The sequence below is a fragment of the Hemiscyllium ocellatum genome, chromosome 24 (assembly GCF_020745735.1).
Source record: "Hemiscyllium ocellatum isolate sHemOce1 chromosome 24, sHemOce1.pat.X.cur, whole genome shotgun sequence".
Taxonomy (NCBI): Eukaryota; Metazoa; Chordata; class Chondrichthyes; order Orectolobiformes; family Hemiscylliidae; genus Hemiscyllium; species Hemiscyllium ocellatum.
Genome location: NC_083424.1, coordinates 49,237,337 through 49,258,702, shown reverse-complemented (window position 1 = coordinate 49,258,702; position 21,366 = coordinate 49,237,337). Strand labels below are relative to the sequence as shown.

At 40.5% G+C, this 21,366-nt stretch overlaps 1 protein-coding gene across 1 annotated transcript in view; it reads right to left on the bottom strand.

The window, feature by feature from the left end:
• Positions 1–256: 256 nt before the first annotated feature.
• ufd1l (ubiquitin recognition factor in ER associated degradation 1) overlaps positions 257–21,366 on the bottom strand; it is a 33,442-nt gene continuing 12,332 nt past the window's right edge. Inside the window, exons 5-12 of the mRNA XM_060844069.1 lie at positions 19,337–19,467; positions 14,084–14,156; positions 13,441–13,509; positions 11,439–11,504; positions 9,348–9,398; positions 6,096–6,184; positions 3,327–3,408; positions 257–719 (exon numbers count right to left, since the gene is read on the bottom strand). Coding sequence (XP_060700052.1) covers positions 645–719; positions 3,327–3,408; positions 6,096–6,184; positions 9,348–9,398; positions 11,439–11,504; positions 13,441–13,509; positions 14,084–14,156; positions 19,337–19,467 — 636 coding nt within the window. The 3' untranslated portion in view covers positions 257–644. The remainder of the gene's footprint in view (positions 720–3,326; positions 3,409–6,095; positions 6,185–9,347; positions 9,399–11,438; positions 11,505–13,440; positions 13,510–14,083; positions 14,157–19,336; positions 19,468–21,366) is intronic.

Here is a 21,366-nt window from a genome sequence, read left to right as displayed (position 1 = left end):
TAGCACATTTTAAATTCCTCAGCCAGCTCCATGTCTCATTTCTTCTCGGGAGTTCCCTGATCTTTGGAGATCTTTATTACCCATTCCTCTTCAGGGTTTCAGCATGAGACTGGACTGAGAGCTCAATATACATGATTAATGTTCCTTCTATAACCTTATATTTATCAGATTACAAGTTGACACCAACCAACAGTGAACAATGACCTAGATTTATATCACGCACATTCCCAAAGTAAAAATGACTACTCACATCATATGATTTGTGGAACTCTTGACTTTATAGTATTGACTCAGAGCAAGAAGCTATCTTTAAAAAAAGCAAATTAAAGCCAATTGTCAGAAAAGTGGTTTACTTAAGGAAAGTGTATCCAGAACAAAAGTTGCATTCGTAAACACCTAATAGTTTTTAGCAATGTTTTCAGTTGACCTGCTGTGTTGAACTACATTCTCAAATCAGTCACTTCAGTCAAAATCATTCTTTCATGTAAAACCACCAGGTTCACTCCAGTTCGTGGGACAGAATGTAAAGAATTCCATTTGAGACACGTAAAGATTTCTTTGAAAAGATGGGTCAGCCAGTCCTTTCCAGCTCAAGTTTTCATCCTCCCACAAACAGAGAAGACACCACTCTCCCACCAGGTGTTCTAAGGCTTCCTTCCTTTCTTGCGTAAAGACTGTCCTTCTCCAGAGAAGGCGATAAACCTGCTGGTCCCAGAATCCTGTACCAACAGAAAAGATCATGAGTGGACTAAGTGATTTTTCCCTGACACAAAATCAGAGCTGAGAATTTTATGAACCTCATGAAACACACTGCACTGGAAATATTGCCATGTTGGAGTGTGAATTATGAACATTTCAACCAATACATGCCGCAACTTAAGTGAAGACGAAAAAGACAACCATGTTAACCTGCCTGAAATAAAAGATTTAATAAACAAAGTTACAAAATACACACTTTACAGAATATGAAGAAATTGGAAGCAAGTTCACAGCAGTCAATAAGTTCTGTTTCCATAAACTAGCTCATATACAAAGGAACATCACAATCTGAAAAAGTAATTTTATTTGCTAGATTTGATGCTACTTTGACATGATGGTCATTTATAGATGACTAAAATAGCAAACAGTTTCCCTTGACTAACAAAGGCTACAACAATGAATGTTGACACATGCTTGATGGATGTTTAGCTGAGGGTTTTAAACCAACCTGTGGCATTTATTTGTAGTTCAGTGCTATTACAAGTTCAATGTAGCTGCATTAGACATCAAAGCTATTCTTTTAAAGATAATAGCTAATTATAAACTCAATTCACCTTGGTTACATTTTTTTATAAGAGGAGAAGGCTTGTACTTCACTTCCCATTTGCAATTTTAACAGTAGTGGGCAGTGAAGCAGATGGCCATTGTGTTCTCAGAAGCAGACTCCTTCAAATATTTTATGGTCCAGCACCCTGTGTGTTTTAAGATTGCTTGTATTTGTAGCACCAACAGACAGGGCTTTCCCAGACTTTGGAAACCTAATATCTGAAGGCAGACTTGAAATACTGGATCGGAAATCATTGTCCCTTTTATAGCACTACTTATGGGCCAAGAGAAGGTTGCAAACATCTGGAATTTGTCTGATGTCTTATCACCCCACAGTCAGATCAAAACCTTCCTGGGACTTCTGTGAATCTCCAGCTGTTGCTACAAGCCCTATTTTTCCAATAGCCATCCAGCTGCCTGCAGCTGGGAAACAGATTTTTCTTTAAAAAATAAAAAAGTTGTTGTTAAACTCGGTCGGACTTCTTGGATATTTGCAGTTCCAAATTTCGCACCATAAAATTACCACTGTCCCTTCCCCTTCCTATTGTTTTCATTCAGGCCAATACCTCTTTGTGCAATCATCAATTTGTTTTTATACAAGTATCATGCTCAAAACCTAGAACTGCAATGACTATCAATTATAAGCCATGCAGTGGGACTGTACTTATCAGGTAACAAGTGCAAATATCAAGGACTACCAACTACATCATAGCAAGGCAGAATCCAAACTCAGATCTGCACCAAGATTGTGAAGAGGTTCCAACTCTTATTCACAGACTCTTTTCCTTGTTGCAACCAGGTATCAATCACTGAGTTGGATTCATGACTGATGACAACAGACTCCCATTGTGGTATACCAAAGATCAGAGATTGAAATATCAAGTCAGTGAAATAGTTGGTGGTCCTTTCAATTTCATGAGATGAATGGCCAAAGACATCAGGCAGGCCATAAGGAAAGGGAACCATTTTTTCACATCTTGCCATAATGCAAAATTTTAGGTTACAGCAAAGAAGCAGGCTATTCTATCCATCTTGTCCATGCTGGCTCTTTAAGAGCAACACAACCTGTACAACTCCTCTCCCTTTTCTCCACAGCAAAATTCTGGCTTCGGGGTAATTAAATAGTATTCTTTTGAAAGCAATTGCATCAGCTTTCACTGTAGTCTCAGAGAGTGCATTCCAGACCACAATCATTTGTTGCATGAAACATTCTTGCTTAATGCTGCCAATGCTATTTTTTTTTAATCTACATTAAATTGGTGTCCTCTGGTTTGCAACTCTGCTGTGAATCTAAAAACCTTTATCGATTCTTTTTTTCAAACCTATCTAATGCAAATCCTAACTTCTCTAATTTATGCTTATCGCTGGAATCATTCTGTTAAATCATTACTTCAGCCACTCTAATGTCTTAATTTCCTTTCTAATTTGTGGTGGCCAGAATTGGATAGTATTCTAGTTGAAGGTTAACCATAACCTGCTTGCATGTGTCTTCTGCATCTTTCTTTATACAGTCTTGCATCCTAGATGCCTTATTAACTGCTTTCTTGACCTGTCCTGTCAGCTAAATGATTTGTGCACATACACTGCCAGGTCAATGTGTTCTTGCAACTCCTTTATAATGTCATTTTAATTTTCTATTTTACATTGCTCCTTATTCTTCCTACCAAAACATAATGATTAGATGCAGTGAATTTCATCTGCAACATTCCGCATTGTGTAGGAGATTGATTTTTCATTATTAGTTTAGTATGGTAAAAATCTCAGTGAATTTATAAATTAGTCTAATATATTATTCTGTCTGTGTACACCCTAGTAGTTTATTATCAAATGACTGTTCAGTTTCATTTGACAAAGCAATGATTCATGGTATTTCCCACCCTTAATTCACAAAGTATCCTAAAATGCATCTGACCCAGTTGTGGTGACTTAGTAATATTGGACTTGGAATACTGAATGCACAAGCTCATTTCTCAGCCTGAACACACAATTTAGTAGAGAAAGAGCTGATTATGATCACTCACCTCCTCTATTCGCTTAGGCTGTGGCCGTGAGTTCCTGATAAAGGTGATTTTTCCTATTTTGAATTCGTAGTTTGGGATTCCTCTGTAAGAAAATGGTTAAAATAAAATGTTGGTCTGCAGTTACCATTAACTAACACTGTTCAGAATTCTGAACATGTACTGGTCTTAAGCATTTTTCACATGATTGGTAAATTTACACTGTCCTCGAGTCATTTAGTCACCAATTAAACAAACATCCCAAATTCAGCCTTGGCCCAAGAGTAGCCAACATGTATCTCTCCATCGAAGAGCAAGGCACAGGTCAACCCTACTCAGGAGACTGAAGTGAAACTTTGACTGATACTTTCATGCTGTACCGATGAACTCTGCACTACTGAAATTGCCACTTTCTGGGGTGAGGTGTTAAAGCAAAGTCCTATCTTCTCTCAGGTGGACATAAAAGTATTCACAACCAAATACAGTATAAAGTACAGAGAGTTTTTTTGGTCAGATATGAAACTAGCAGATGCTTAACCCAACTATATAACCAATTTCCATTAGTATTTCTTTGTATAGAGTCATGCGCCAACCAGCCATCCAATCTAACCAAGTCGCATCTACCAGCATTTGGTCCATATATCTCTAAACTCTTCCTTTTGATGTACCTATCCAGATGCCTTTTAATTGATGTAATTGTACCCACCGGCACCACTTCCTCTGGCAGCTTGTTCCATTCATGCATCAACCTCTTTGTGAATAGGTTGCCCCTCGGGTCCTTTTTAAAATCTTTCCCTTCTCACCTTAAATCTATGCCATCTAGTTTTGGGACCTCCCACCCTATGGAAAAAGACCTTGGCTGTTGATGCCCATGATCTTATAATCCTGTATAAGATCACCCATCAGCCTCGGACACTCCAGGGAAAAAAGCCCCAGCCTATTCAGCCTCTCCCTAGAACTCAAATCTCCCAGTCCTGGCAATGTCTTGTTAATCTTTTCTGCACTCTTTCCAGTTTAACATTCTAAAATCAACTTATTCGGGTATATAGGTAGCCATCACATCCTCAGGTGAGGCACAACTTGAACCAGACTTTCTAATCCAAATGTAGAGACACGACCAGTACACCATAAGAGCCGGAGTGTCTCGTTATATCTGCTTGAGTGAATCCTGAATAATGCCCTCCATCTACCCATAATTAAATACAATCAATATAAAATTTACAGTGTTACTAAAGCAGTTTAGTAGGTAATTTATTTGTATTATGGGACTTTGCCATGCACTATTGGTTACTGCCATTCACAATTTAAAAGTAACCCATTGATTAAGATCTTTAAAATATAAGATATTATAGATTATGAAACATGCTACATAAATGCAAAATTCAGTTCTCTGTATAATCATTATCCACAACTTTAAGCATTGGCAAGTTTGGATCAGGTTGCAGATAGTGTTGAAATAAAACAAAGCAAAACAAAAAATACCAAATAGACTATTCTACATGCAATTTACCAACTTTAACAGTGCTTAGATACTTGGGAATAAATCACCTGAATTCTCATTCCTAGGTGATACACAAGGTAGTATAAAGGAGGGGATCTGCACCATATCCCTATTTTCCTTATTCTAATGAGAAATTAGATTGACTTTTTCCAGCTCACCCTAAAAACATCTCAAATTTTTCAATTTTGTCAATATTCTTTTGACAGTATGTACACAAAATTGTGCATTGTTCCAAATGTGATTTAAACTGTTTGTCAAGATTAAAATAATCTTTTCTAAAAAGTGAATGACTCCACAGATATACATTTCAGGAGGTCTCGCTTAAAGTCAATGCGAGGCTTTTGAATATCCATAAACCGTTCAAAGCAATTAATATAACCATTTATAGTGTCATTTTTCAGAGAAATGTTGTCAAATATAGTCAAGTCTTGTTGTGAGACCAGATATATTTTAAGTCACTTTTTAGTCCAGTGAGAGTGATAGAGTTTGTATGAATGAATAGAACAATTCTGTACATGTTAACCCCCTTTTCTCAGAAGAAACACTTTCCTTCTTCAAGCCCGTAGTCATGTATCTGTAACAGTAGTTACGAAGAGACATCTTTTCATTTTTGCTCTTGGGACTTGATTATTGCCCATTCCTAACTAGCCTTGAGCTGATGGTGGTCAGCTGCCTTCTTGAACTACTGCAGAAAATATAGTGCATATATACCAATAACGGTGTTGCTTGCTTTGCCATTTCAGAGGGCAGTTATGAGTGAACCACATTATGTAGGCCTGCTCATGTAAGAGCGGCTGATTTCCTCTCAAACATCAGTAAGCCAATTTTAACAATAATCCACTACTCTGAGTCATTAAAGCACACTCCCTCCTCCGAAATTTCAACACAATTCTTAACAAGAACAGCATTTTATTACCGATTTATTAATTAATTTCTCCATAGCTACCATGGCAGGATTTGAACTTATGTTTCTGGAACATTTTGTCAGGTCTTTGATTATAGATTGCAGCTATGGTACCATCCATTATGTTAATAGAGACAGAGAGAACACAAGAGAATGATACATAAGGCTCCAATTATTAGATTCCTTTAGAATCATTGATAACTCCAGAGCAATTACAGATGGGCAATAAATGCTGGCATCTACATCCCATAAACAATTAACAAAAAGTTTAAAAGCTAGAGAGCACAAAAACTCTAGAATAGTCAACAAGAACAGCAAATGTTGCTGAATATATATCAGCAGCAGGAGGTACACTTTCTGAACACAGGATGCACAATCTGACACTAACCTTTTAATATCTTCTGGGTTGATTTGTGCTGGACTGGGATCAACTCCTTTCTTCTTCCCATCTAGCCGATTCCCAGCACCAGTAAATGCCTTGAGAGTACAACAAATCATGATAACACATAACTATCTTAATTATAGGATCTCAATCACTCAATATAAAGCACTGGCTTTGAGAATACTGATCTCCGTGCATTGTTGATTCAAAAGTCGGAAATTTGAATAGAAAAAAGTTGAAGAGGGGCTTGGTGGTTCATATGTGGGTGATTCAAAGTTTATGTATTTTAATCCATTGACCGGCAGCTGTCACAAAAGAACATAATGTGCAGCTATAGCTTATTCTAATTAGTATTGTAAAGTTTGTTGTTTTACTCTCCCTCATTTTATAGAATCATATAATCCCTACAGTATGGAAGTAGGTGAAACCAGGACAGAACCCCCCAGTCCTGACCTTCTACCCTACCAGCCTCCACATAAATCGCATCATCCGCCGACACTTCCACCACCCACAAAAGGACCCCACCACCAGGGATATATTTCTCTCCCCATCTTTCCACAAAGACCATTCCCTCTGCGACCACCTGGCAGGTTAACACCTCCACCCCCCCCACACAAGCCACTCTCCCCTTCCTGGCACCTTCCCCTGCCATCACAGGAATTGCAAAACCTGTGCCCACACCTCCCCCCTTACCTCCATCCAAGACCTCAAAAGGAGCTTTCCACATCCCTCAAAGTTTCGCCTGCACTTCCACACGTCATTTATTGTATCCATTGCTCCAGATGCAGTCTCCTCTACGTTGGGGAGAGACTGGATGGCTTCTCGCAGAAGGCTTTACAGAATATCCCTGGGACACCTGCACCAATCAACCCCACACCGCCCTGTGGCTGAACATTTCAACTACCCCTCCCAGTCTGCAAAGGACATGCAGGTCCTGGGACTCCTCCATCACCACACGATGCCTGAAGTAAGAACACCTTATCTTTCACCTCAGGACCCTTCAACCCCAGGGCATCAATGTGGACTTCACCAGTTTCCTTATTTCCCCTCCTCCCACCTTAACTTTCCAGCTCAGCACTGCCCTCATGACTCTGTCCCACCTGTCAATCTTCCTTCACACCTACCCTCTCTACCCTCCTCTCCGACCTATTACCTTTATCTCCACCTCCATCCACCTTCTCCCCAGCCCCACACCCCTCCCATTCAGCTCTCCATCCCAGAGGTTTCCAGCCTCATTCCTGATGAAGGGCTTCAGCCCAAAACATTGATTTTCCTGATCCTCGGATGCTGCCTGACCTGCTGTGCTTTTGCAGCACTACACAACTCTGATCTCCAGCATCTGTAGTCCTCACTATCTGAAAGCAGGCCATTCAGCCAATTGAGTTCACCATGACCCTCCCAACAGCAGCCCACCCACACCCAACCCTATTCCTGTAACTATGTTTCCCATGACTAATGCATCCAACGCGGTGGGCAATTTAGCATGGCCAATCCACCTAACCTGCACATCTTTGGACTGTGGGAAGAAACCCACACAGATACAAGGAGAATGTGCAAACTCCTAACAGAGTCACCCAAGGGTCGAATTGAACCCAGGTCCCTGGTGCTGTGAGACAGCAGTGCTAAGCACTGAGACACCAAAGGTCCTTTAGCATGTTTATACTTTGAGACTGGTTGGAATGACATTGTGTTCTAAATATATGGAAAACATTGGGAATGTTACGTTTCTTACTAGGACCCCCAAGAAGGTAGTGCTGGCGCTAGCCAGGGACATTGACCCCCATAATTAAGGGGGAATGTCATCAATCTTGCAAATATTCCATCAAAAATCTGACTTGAGCATTTTAAAGACACCCAATCTCTACTCTAGCAGTCACTGCATCGATACAGCTACTTTAGTTCATCATCCGCATATCCGTAAATATCAATGGCAGGGAAATGGGCAATAGCAATGGGCTTTCTCACTTTTGAGATTGTTACTCAGTTCTGTTGTTAGAGGATACACACTGCTTCAGTCACACGGGTTACATATTTAGCAGAATGGTGGAATGGTCAGTGCAATGGCCGGCTGCTTTGCTGATGTAGGGATGGCAATTAGTAAAAGGTGACTGGACTAAGAATCCACTCCAAGAAACCCAGCAGATCCTTGGGCTGTGGTGACTGTTGTCTGACAAGTGCAACCATTCTCCTTTACAACCTGTTGAAATCTAGCTGAACATAAAAATTCTCTTGGAACTCTAGCAAGAATTGGGTCAATGAGTTAGACTCAAAGAGTTTGAGAGAGAGGGGTACATTCACCATTTCTGGCAGCATTCAACTCATGCACCATAGTTGATTAAACCTGTGATGGAGTTAGGACCAGAAAGTAAGAATCACTTAATGGTATGACTCATCACTCAATGTGATGCACTGGCCTCATACTGGGGCCAAAAGTGTCAGACTGGGTAAAGTACCAGCCCCAACAGAATGCCAATATATGATGAGACACAAGGCGGCTGGATGAATTTTATCCAATTCATCCAGTTTTTGGAATACTTCTTTTAAACTGAAATAGTCAATAATTAACAATATAGAATGCCCTAGAAAATTTTTTCTGGCATGTAGGAGTCAAAATTTTTGTCTGATTCTGGACAAACTGGAGAATCTAAGTAGGCAGCTTGCAAATCTTAACAAAAGGCAAGAAGCTGTTATAAAAGAACGGAGGTTGATACTGTAACAAGTGCTGAATTACTAAATGCATCTGAAAGTCAATTCCGAGAGAGTTGCTTAAGAATTGCAATGTTCTTGACATGAGTCAGAGAAACACATTCTACAGCCAAATATTGAACTGAGCTGACTTTAAAAATAAATACAAAAAAGTGCATTTGAACAAGTATTCTTGAGGCATACTATTGTTTTCAAACACTGTAAAAGGAACTAAATGGGGGGCAAACGTTATACTCTAAAGTATTTCTTAAATAGTGTTTGCCAATTTTTAGCCTGACAAGGTTAAAAAATACTTGCTTAACCTCAAGGCAAGAACAGATAAAGACAATCTTCAAATTTGGGGAAGTGGGACTCTTAAAACAAATCTAAAATACCAAATTTTCAACATAACCCAGGATAAAGGGGTTACAACAGGACATCCTGAACAATCTGGAGCCAGACTGAATAGGGCCTGTAAAATGGAAAGTTAGCCGGTTTAATAAATGCACCACAACTAAAATTGAATCCTCGGTTTCTAATGCAAATCATGGATGTATTTTGTTTTCTACTTACCCTGAAACCTAAATCAATTGGAACAAAGGCAGCGTGGTCAGTCTCTATATCCTAGAAACAAAACAAAGATGATCACATAAAACAGTAAATATAAATGACATTAAAATTGGTGTGGGATGGGTTGACCATGGATTGGAATTCTGCACAATGGCCCAGTCTATCCTTACTCTAAGGCTCAAATTGTACTTGCTCCCAATAGTGTAAAATTGGCTAAATTACTATATCTACCAGTAATTTGTACATAGTCATAAAGCAATTCCAACTCTTAGCATCATATATATTACTCCAGTATATCATAAAGTAACTTGTTTCTGCAAAGTGATCTAGAACAAATTGCTTAATGTAAAATTATCTTGGTAATACAGAACCTGAGTAGGTTGTCTTTGAAAAAAATCTGTTGAAGCTTTTTGTCTTGTATTCATCAGGACAAAGTGAACAATAATTTACAATGCATGAGAAGAAAGTGCTGTTTGGTTGGCAAGTGGATTCTGATTGGTAGAGGTATTGCCATGGTGAACTCACGAGTGAACAGTTAACACCATACTTTAATTAAATTCAAACCTGGCAAGTCAACAACACACTTGGAAGTCAACATTGGGAAAACTAGAATAACAGAGAGAAAGAAAGGACTGCAGATGCTACAGAAGTCAGAGTCGAAAAGGATGGTGTTGGGAAAGCACAGTAGGTCAGGCAGCATCCGAGGATCAGGAAAGTTAATGTTTTGGGCATAAGCCCTTCATCAGGAATGTGGAAGGGGAAGGGAGATGAGAGATAAATAGGAGCTGATGGGGGTGGAGTGGGGTGGGGCGGAGGGAAATAGGTGGGAGGGTGATTGGTAGATGCAGGAGGGGAGTAATTGTGATACATCCGTACAGAGGGTGGAGTGGATAGATGGGAAGGAAAATGGACGAAGATAGTCAGGTCAAAGTGGGCAGTGCCGAGTTGAAGGGTTGGTTCTGGGATGAGGTGGGATGGAGGTGTGGGGTTGAATGGGGAAGATTTGGAAACTACTGAAGTCAATGTTGATGCTGTGTGGTTAAAGGGCAACCAGGTGAAAGATGAGGCATTCTTCCTCGAGTTGGCAGATGGCTTTCATTTAGCAGTGGAGGCAGCCCAGAACTTGTGTCCTTGGCGGAGTGGGAGGGTGCAGGTAAAGTGGTTGACCACAGGGCAGTGGGAATGTTTGGTGCTTGTGTCCCAGAAATGGTCTCTGAAATGTTCTGCAAGTTGGTGTCCCATCTCCCCAATGTAAAGGAGACCATATAGAGAGCAACGGATGCAGTAGATGAGGTGGGTCAATGTGCAGGAAAATCTCTGCCGGATGTGAAAAGATCCTAAGGAGTCTTGACCGGAGGTGAGGGGGAAGGTGTAGGTGCAGGTTTTACATCTCATGCAGTGGCCTGGGAAGGTGGTGGGTTTGGAGTGTGGATTGGTGAGGGGCGGGGACCTAACAAGGGAGTCGTGGAGGGAATGGTCTCTGAAATGCAGATGGGGTGGGAGGGAAATATATCTTTAGTGGTGGGGCCTGACTGTAGGTGGCGGAAATGGTGGAAGATAACGCACTTTCTCTGGAGATTAGTGGAGTGGAAGGTGAGGACCAGGGGGGTTCTATCCTTATTCTGGTTGGAGAGGTCAGACTTGAGAGCAGAGGTGAGGGAAGTGGAGGTGATGCACTGGAGGGCATTGTTAAACACTTGGGAAGGGAAATAAAATGAGGATAAGCAGGCATACATAATCTATGGCTAATAAAGAAAGAACTTCTTTCTTGGATGCTGAATTGCACAAAGCTCCAAATCACATTTGGATACCATTGAGATACATATCCAGAAATTCATTCCACTAATATTCACTAACAGAACCAGCAATGAAGTAACTAGTGGTCAAATGTGTCAATGCCAAGTTTCAAATTAAGTAACTCTTTGCATATTCTCTGTGAATATTTTGTTTTCAACTGGAATGTGACTCAAAATGCATGACACATACTATGTAATCAGAGGTACAAAAAGTGAAAGTTTCAGCATAGATAGCAACTGTTTAAATTTCTGACTAAACCTGAATGACGGAAAATATTTAGCTACAGTAATTTCATACCGAGGTGTCTTCAGGCTGATAATGTCTCTCGGGCTCTTTATACCCCAACGGAGCATCAAAATCTACCTACGCATTAAACAAAGATGATGAAAAGTGATGACTTCTGATACTAGACAAAGAGAGATTAATACATTAAAAAAAAGTGTTACAACTCAGTTGGGGAAAGTGCACCAATAATCAAGCCCTACTATTCCACAAGCTCTGACAAATGCATAATGATCCAATTAAAATACTAAGATATTAATTTGCCCAACACATTGCTGTTCAGGACAAAAGTTATTCAGATCGGGTTTTGACATTAACAGGCAAGTTATTATTGATTGAAAACAAACTATTCTTTACAGAATGGTAAAAAAAATGCATAACAAATTTACTACTTTGTAACTTTACACTGTACTCTGTCAAAACCACAAGCACACACACACATTAAATCAGAAACAATTCAAAAGTGGACAGTTTGACACAAACACTATTGGTGGAAAAATATGAATAGTTTGGGCCTGGAATGCACTGTGTGGAAGTTTGGTGGAAGCAGAGTCAATTGAGATCTTCAAGAGGGCAGGAGATTACTATTTGAATAGAAACAATGTACATGGATATGGTAAAAAGACTGGGAAATGGCTTAAAGTCATACAGCTTGCTGAAGAACTGGTGCAGAGTCTAGATTAGAATGGTGCTGGAAAAGCACAGCAGGTCAGGCAGCATCCGAGGAGCAGGAAAATCAATGTTTTGGGCAAAAGCAGGGTGCCCACAGAGTGGAGAGATAAATGAGAGGTGGGTGGGGGTGGGGAAAGGTAGCAAAGAGTACAATGGGTGAATGGAGGTGGGGATGAAGGTGATAGGTCAGAGAGGAGGGTGGAGTGGATAGGTGAAAAGGAAGATAGGCAAGTAGGACAGGTCATGAGGGCGGTGCTGAGCTAGAAGGCTGGGGTGAGGTGGGCGGGGGGGGGGGGGGGGGAGGAAAATGAGGAACATGGTGAAATCCACATTGATGCCATGGGGTTGAAGTGTTCCGGAGGCAGAAGATGAGGCATTCTTCCTCAAGGTGTCGGGTGGTGAGGGAGCGGTGGAGGAGGCGGCCCAGGCTGCATGTCCTCAGCAGAGTTGGATGGGGAGTTGAAATGTTGGGCCACAAGGCGGTGGGGTTAATCTACATGGGGTGTCCCGGAGATGTTCCCTGAAGCGCTCTTCTAGGAGGCGTCCAGTCTCCCCAATGTACAGGAGAACGCATCAGGAGCGACGGATACAATAAATGATATTGATGGATGTGGAAGGCTCCTTTGGGGTGATGGATGTGGAAGGCTTTTTACCTGGAGAACTGGTGCAGTCATGCCGGGCCAAATGGCCTTCTGTGCCGTAACAATTCTGATATTGTGGGTTTAATTGCTTTTAAACAACATTAACTCTGATGGCAGACGTTGCCTCACAAAAAATTTGGTTTAATCTATCCTCTCTAAGCAGAAAAACGTGCAAATACTAATATTTCTGTCGCAGCTATGTCCCCTAGATATCCAAAGGTACTTCATAACCAACAAATTACTTTTCATACATAGCGTACATCACAACAGTGACTAACTTCACAGCCAAATTAACACAGTGAGGCTCTACAACTAGCAATGAGATAAATCACTAAGTAAACAATTTTACTGGTAATGTTAGAAGAAATTTTGGGAGAATTTCCGAGCTCTTACATTTGCCCATACGATCTTCTGTATATCCAAGACAGCATATGAAATCTCAACTGAAAAGTGACATCTTCAATAGTACAGCACCTCTTCAGTAACACTCAAATACCAGTTGAGATTCTATGCTTGACTGTTTCAGTAGGGCAAGAGTCCCTTGACTCTTCACAACAAAATTAATAACCTTATAGATCACCTGGTAGGGTGGCAAACACATCAGCAGATAAGGCAGGCACCATCGCATGAGCACGTTTTAGAATTTCAAAATTAGTTGTACCGGGAAACAAAAAACTTGGAGCTAAATGATAAAAAAAACTTACATTCATATCACACTCGATAATGGAAACAGCTTTATCTGGTTTTGTTTCCATGACTCGAAGCTCATAGATCTGAAACACACAAATTCTTCAAAAGCCTTTCCTATATTTACAGATCAAATTGACACAATGCATTAACATCCCCTTACTACATGTGAAATATTACATTGAGCTTGTAGAAATAGATGCATTATGTATCCCAATACACAGACAGTAGCATTAGAGTCCCTACAGAATTAACAGTGTGGAAACAGGCCCTTTGGCCCAACAAGTCCACACCAACACTCCAAAAAGAGTAACTCACCCAGACCCATTCCCCTCCCCTATTATCCGACATTTACCCCTGACTAATGCACCTAACCTACACGTCCCTGAACACAATGGGTAGTTGAGCATGGCCAATTCACTCAACCTGCACATCTTTGGATTGTGGGAAGAAACCGGAGCACCCAGTGGAGTGGGAAGACAGGGAGATGGAGCTTTTAACACTCTGAAATCACAGCATGCTTACTGCACACAACTCTTTATATTTCTAGTGCTAAAAATTAAGCAAGTTATAAATTTGAACTTATGTCCAGGTATCCCTAGTGCAATACTCACACCTTAGAAACAGTCAAGTCCTACCCATTCAGCACTGACTACTCACCTTCTCATTATAGTTGATAGCAATGACATCACCTGTAGTTAAGCAGGCAAAGTTCCTCAAGGCATTTTCCAATCTGAGAGGAGAATGTTAAGAAACCACTCAGAACACAGGCATTAGACAAAGTACCAGGAAATTCAATGACCAATTTCACCAATGAAGTGAGGTACTGTACTCAGTTCTGTAGAATCACAATCCCTACAGTGTGGAAACAGGCCCTTCGGCCCAAAGGTCCACACTGACACTCTGAAGAATAACCCATTCAGATCCATTCCTCTACCCTATATTTACCTTTGACTAATGCACCTAACCTACACATCCCTTAAGACTATGGGCAATTTAGCGTGGCCAATTCACCGAACCTGCACATCTTTGCGACTGTGGGAGGAAACTGGAGCACCTGGAGGGAACGCATGCAGACATGAGGAGAATGTGCAAATTCCATACAGACAGTCACCCGAGGCTGGAATCGAACCCAGGTCCCTGGCGCTGTGAGGCAGCAATGCTAACCTCTGAGCCACCATGCTGCCGGTGGAGTTGATAAAGGGCAACATAAACTTCAGGATAATAAAGCAACTAATGTACCGTTACCTGCTGCAGATCTTAAGCTACATGGTTCCTTTGGCAAATCAAGTGAGCCAACAACATATGAGCCCTGTATTGAAGTGCTCCTCTCTTGAAAAAAAAATTCTATCTGGCACAGGATTTAGAGGTTAATATGCTGTTAATATGTTTATTTTACTTCTGAATACTCGTACAAAAAAAAAGTGAATCTAACTTATAGGTGCTTTTGGTGCAGCAAATGGTACCAAGAATCCAGAAAAAGTATATACCTGTCAGGGTGAAAGGAAAGGCTGGTAGGTATAGGGAATGCTGAATGACTAAAGAAATTGAGGGTTTGGTGAAGAAAAAGAAGGAAGCATATGTAAGGTATAGACAGGATTGCTCGAGTAAATCCTTAGAAGAGTATAAAGGAAGTAGGAATATACTTAAGAGGGAAATCAGGAGGACAAAAAGGGGACATGAGATAGCTTTGGCAAATAGAATTAAGGAGAATCTAAAGGGTTTTTCCAAATACATTAAGGACAAAAGGGTAACTAGGGAGAGAATATGGCCCCTCAAAAATAAGCAAGGCGGCCTTTGTGTGGAGCCGCAGAAAATGGGGGAGGTACTAAATGAGTATTTTGCATCAGTATTTACTGTGGAAAAGGATATGGAAGATATAGACTTAGGGAAATAGATGGTGACACCTTGCAAAATGTCCAGATTACAGAGGAGGAAGTGCTGGATGTCTTGAAATGGTTAAAGGTGAATAAATCCCCAGGACCTGATCAGGTGTATCCTAGAACTCTGTGGGAAGCTAGAGAAGTGATCGCTGGGCCTCTTGCTGAGACATTTGTATCACCTCTTCCTGAGGTGCAGGAAGACTGGAGGTTGGCAAACGTGGTGCCACTGTTTAAGAAGGGCGGTAAAGACAAGCTAGGGAACTATAGACCGGTGAACCTGACCTCAGTGGTGGGCAAGTTGTTGGAAGGAATCCCGAGGGAAAGGCAAGGACTGATTCGGGATAGTCAACATGGCTTTGTGCGTGGGAAATCATGTCTCACAAAATTGATTGAGTTTTTTGAAGAAGTAACAAAGCAGATTGATGAGGGCAGAGCAGTAGATGTGATCTATATGGACTTCAGCAAGGCATTTGACAAGGTTCCCCATGGGAGACTGATTAGCAAGGTTAGATCTCATGGAATACAGGGAGGACTAGCCATTTGGATACAGAACTGGCTCAAAGGTAGAAGACAGAGGGTGGCGGTGGAGGGCTGTTTTTCAGACTGAAGGCCTGTGACCTGTGGAGTGCCACAAGGATCAGTGCTGGGCCCTCTACTTTTTGTCATTTACATAAATGATTTGGATGCGAGCATAAGAGGTACAGTTAGTAAGTTTGCAGATGACACCAAAATTGGAGGTGTAGTGGACAGAAAAGAGGGTTACCTCAGATTACAACAGGATCTGCTCCAGATGGGCTGAGAAGTGGCAGGTGGAGTTTAATTCAAATAAATGCAAGGTGCTGCATTTTGGGAAAGCAAATCTTAGCAGGATTTATACACTTAATGGTAAGGTCCGAAGGAGTGTTTCTCAACAAAGATCTTGGGAATGCAGGTTCATAGCTCCTAGAAAGAGGAGTCGCAGGTAGATAGGTTAGTGAAGGCGGCATTTAGTATGCTTTTTTTTATTGGTCAGACCATTGAGTACAGGAGTTGAGAGGTCATGTTGCGGCTGTACAGGACATTGGTTAGGCCACTGTTGGAATATTGAGTGCAATTCTGGTCTCCTTCCTATCGGAAAATGTTGTGAAACATGAAAGGGTTCAGAAAAGATTTACAAGAATGTTGCCAGGGTTAGAGGATTTGAGCTATAGGGAGAGGCTGAAAAGGCTGGGGCTGTTTTCCCTGAAGCATCGGAGTTTGAGGGGTGACCTTATAGAGGTTTATAAAATTATGAGAGGCATGGATAGGATAAATAGACAAAGTCTTTTCCCTGGGGTCAGGGAGTCCAGAACTAGAGGGCATAGGTTTAGGGTGAGAGGAGAAAGATATAAAAAGAGACCTAAGGGGCAACCTTTTCACACAGAGGGTGGTAGGTGTATGGAACAAGCTGCCAGAAGTGATGGAGGCTGGTAGAATTGCAACATTTAAGAGGCAATTGGATCGGTATATGAATAAGATGGGTTTAGAGGGATATGGGCTAGGTGCTGGCAGGTGGGACTAGATTGGGTTGGGATATCTGGTCAGCATGGATGGGTTGGACCGAAGGGTCTGTTTCCATGCTGTACATCTCTATGACTTAGACAGATACGAGTGTGAATTTCTAAGAGGAGTATTTTTCACATATATTTTGATTTACAGATATTAACCTGGTGACCTTGGGTAAGGATTAGGGAAAAGAAAAGAAAGTGAATTATTAAATGGGGTGTAATATTCTTTGAACCAGTGTTCAACAACTACACATGCACCTGAATGAAATAACGGATGCACAAAGAGGGAGAGGTTTGAAGTTTGGATTTCAAAATGGTGGCCTATTGGTGTTAACTATTTTTGAGAGAGGTTTTCTTTTAAAAATACACAACAAAGATCAGAGAGTCCTTCTGGCACAGTGACCTAATTCAGTTGTGTCAGAGTTTATGACTGCAAACACCTGTTAATGGAAAGATGTTCATATAAAGCAATGTTGAAGATAGACATAGTAAACATACAGTCAATAGTCTGGTTTTCATTTCAGAAGGATCTAAGATGAACAAGTTTCTTTTTAAAATTAAGTTCAGAATTAAGTTTCTCTGTTCAGAAGGCCATAGTGTTGAGTTTAGATGCTCATTTAGTTTCTCTCCTTGCAGAATGTCTCAGGGCAGTTCAGGGAATATGTTGCCTCAGCATAAGAGTTTAGATTGTGAAACTTTCACCTAAGATGATTGAACTTCTATCCAAAATTCATGGGGAAGAACCTGGAAGGGGTAAGTTTAATCTTCAACTTAAAGTGTTTGATTTCTCTAGACTTGACTCTATGTACCGGTACTGTCAGGAAACAGGATGATGCTTTGTTTTGCTGTGTGTTTTTGATACCTTCCCAACTGTCATACAAATTGAGATAGCTTGATTTATTTTTATCCCCCACTTTTGTGTAATAAACTTCTGTCATACTATTCAAGAAATCTGCTGCATTGTGTGAAAGTGACTGTGACTGTTATTAATCAGTGATTAGTTTGTAAATAAATCACAGTTAAAAATGTGATTTAATTCTGGGATCGGACTTTTCCAGGCAGGTCTTCAACTGGGGTCATAACATAAAGAATCTTTATAAAGAAACATAAAGAAACATAAAGAATGGTTTAAACAGTCCTGTACAATACTAAGGCTAACTGATTGTATATTTAAATAAATCTTCAATTGAGGCACAATCAGAGGGAATGGGACAGTTAAAATGGAGATAAAAAACAAATATAAGAACAAAGTTGTTGTTCAAGTTGCACCTATTTGCTATTAGCGCTGAAAATACTTATTGTCTGCCTCACCTGTAAAATGCATTTAGTGGCAGGACGTTGTATTTACATGGTACATATACTAAGCATGCCACAACGTTTTGTCACTTCAAGTATGAATACCCGTCTAACTACATTATAATTGTTAAGTACTGCCAACCAACCTCTGACACTGAAAGTGAACTATTACAAGTGTTAAGTCACACTCTTTCAATAGAAATTTAATTCCTTCAAACAGTAACTGAGCATTTTAAGAACGTTTTTTAAAACAAAGTTTCCATTTTATCTGCCCAATTTTCTTTCTCATACTTTATTTTTCTTTTAATAACTTTCCATATGCAATCATGATCTTCTATTTGCTTCTATTTTCTTGTTAGAATTTGGACCTGGATTCTTTTTAATATATTGCAGAATGGCATGTTTAAATCAAGGTCTGAAAATGGCAGTATCATGAAGTCATTTTCACTCATAACCAATTCAAAACTATGGCCCATAAGTTGAAAGATTGTCATTAGTAAGTCCACTAAAGGAATCCAGGAGGAACTTCCTTAATATGATGAGATAGAGAATAGCTGAACAGAAAACAATGTTGATGGCATGCAATAAAACATAGCAGAAGGATCTGAACAAAATATTTATATTATAAACAAACCATTACAAAATAGAAATCATCCATAAAAAATGTTATTGAAATTTCCAAAATGAATTCAAATACTGACTCTAGATTATCAAGAATAGGACAGATTCAACATTTATTAGATACTTATTGTTCATGGGCACAGTTGAAATTATATAAACTGTGGACTCCAATAGGGATTTGTAAATTTATATTACAGGAATTGCTGCCCTCAAGCTTTACAATGCTGTTTTATGACTGCTGCGTGGTGTGAAAAAGGATTGATTGTTTTGGAATTAAATCACATATTCTGTCACTAGTCTTCAGCCATTACTGCAATGTTGAAATTTGTTTCCATTATAATCTCAAGAATAAACAATTTCTTTGAATTACACTGATTTAGTGTAATGAGGTGGACACCTACATGACAGACAGCAAAAAGGACCCGTTGGCCCATTCAACTTGTAACATAATCATGCCATTTTGCATGCCATAATACATACATGATCTCAAATATATATGATCAGTGAGAGGCAAAATCCAGTTTAAAACTACAGCCAATGAAATAAAAGCTATGTAGTCACACTGCAGTTGAGCGACTGAAGGATACACAGCCTTTGGGTTTGTGATATCCAGGAAATCCGGAGCTTGTGGCTGAAATTTGGAGTAAGTGGCAACCATCAGGTTCACACTCTCTACCTGAACGAGGCCCCCTTCCTCCAGCAGCAGGTTCTGCATCATCTAGAGACAAAGATTTGTTCATTAGAGCACACATAGGAGGATAAACCACAATGAAAGCAAATAAATGAACAAATGTATTTTGCATCGTGAACTACATATCAACCTTAGCATCACATGTACAGCATATCCATTCAAGTTGCAACATTACACTCGGCATTGGGAGCGCCTCTATCATTAGACAGACAAAAATTTGCCAGACAAGTGACCTCTCCGAAACTGGTTAATCCTGGTTGTGCTACTAAATAGGCATTGCAAGCAAACTGCAGACACTTACTTCTCTATATGGAATTAAGAACAAAGAATCAGAGAAGTAGGCGGCCATTTGGCCCTTCAAACCTGCTGTCCCATTCAAAATTATCAGAGCTATTCATCCAATTCAGTACTTTGTTCCTACTTTTCCCCCCACACTGATCCCTTTAGCACGAAGAACTTTATCTTGAAAGCATGCCACAATCTCAACCACTTTCACTGACAGTGGATTCCACAGGTTCAACATGAAGAAATGGATTCTCATCTCTGTCCTACATGGACTACCCTGTATTCTTAGTCTATGACCCCTGGTTCCAGACTCCTGTCAGTCATCGAGAACATCTTTCCTGCATTTACCCTGTGTGGTTGTCAGAACTTTTATAAAAAAAAAATAGAAATTTATTGTCATGTATACCTTTACATGAAAAGGTACAGTGAAAAGTTTCATAGGTCACCACAGCTGGCACCGACATTAGTGACAGAACTCATACTTAATGAAAAAAGGTAAAATGAAGACAAAATTCATCAGTTCCGTTACTGCCTCCTGGACTCAGGGAAAGCTGATTTAGAAATGATGGAATACTCTGAAATGCAGCCAGGCCAAGACTCCCACATCAGACCGCTCATGATTTTATAACTTCAATAAGGATAGCCCCCTCTGCCTCGAACGTTCCAGGGAAAAAAGGCCTAGCCCATTCAGCCTCTCCCTGTAGCTCAAACCCTCCAACCCTGGCAACATCCTTGCAAACCTTTTCTGAACCCTTTCAAGTTTCAAAACAGTACCCTTTCAAGTTTTGCAACATCTTTCCTATGGAGGAGAGACAGTGCTGGGAATTCAGAAGTGAAATATAACCAGTCCATCCCCTCAGTTCTCTCTCAAACAAGTCAGAGGGCTTGAGCACTGCAATTTCTTTCAGCATTTCTGGACCTCTGCAGACAGAATCATAGAACACCTACAGTGTGGAAACAGGCCAGTTGGCCCAACAAGTCCACACTAACCCTCCAAAAAGTAAGCCACCCAGACCCATTCCCATACCCTATTACTCTACATTTACCCCTGACTACTGCACCTAACCTACACATCCCTGAACAATATGGGCAATTTAGCATGGCTAATTCACCTAACCTGCATATCTTTGGATTGGAAGAAACTGGAGCACCTGGAGGAAACCCATGCAGCACACAGGGAGAATGTGCAAACTCCACAAAGACAGTCGACCGAGGCTAGAATCGAACCTAGATCTGGGGTGCTGTGAGGCAGCAGTGCTAACCACTGAGCCACCGTGCCGCCCAGACTTTTCAGTTTAAGACTATTCTTTCACTAAAAGTTTAGTTTGAGACACATAATAAATTGCAATGAATTACTCTGAACTGCATTGCTCATTGTAACAATACGAGGCACAGTATCCTAGCACACCACATTTAGATGGTGCAAAGAGCAGAAAGAAAGCTGATCTAATTCTCAAGTGACTCAGCTGCCTGCCAGAAGTTGGCACACCAAGATGCAAAATATAGGATCCTGCTCAATAAAATATTTTAGTTTGAAGTTGATCTGATTTTTTTTGCAGCATCCCTTTCTTCCCTCCTTCTTCCACTTCCGCTGTGGCCTCCCAATCTTGAAACTCCAGCCCTCCTGTCACTCCCAAGAAA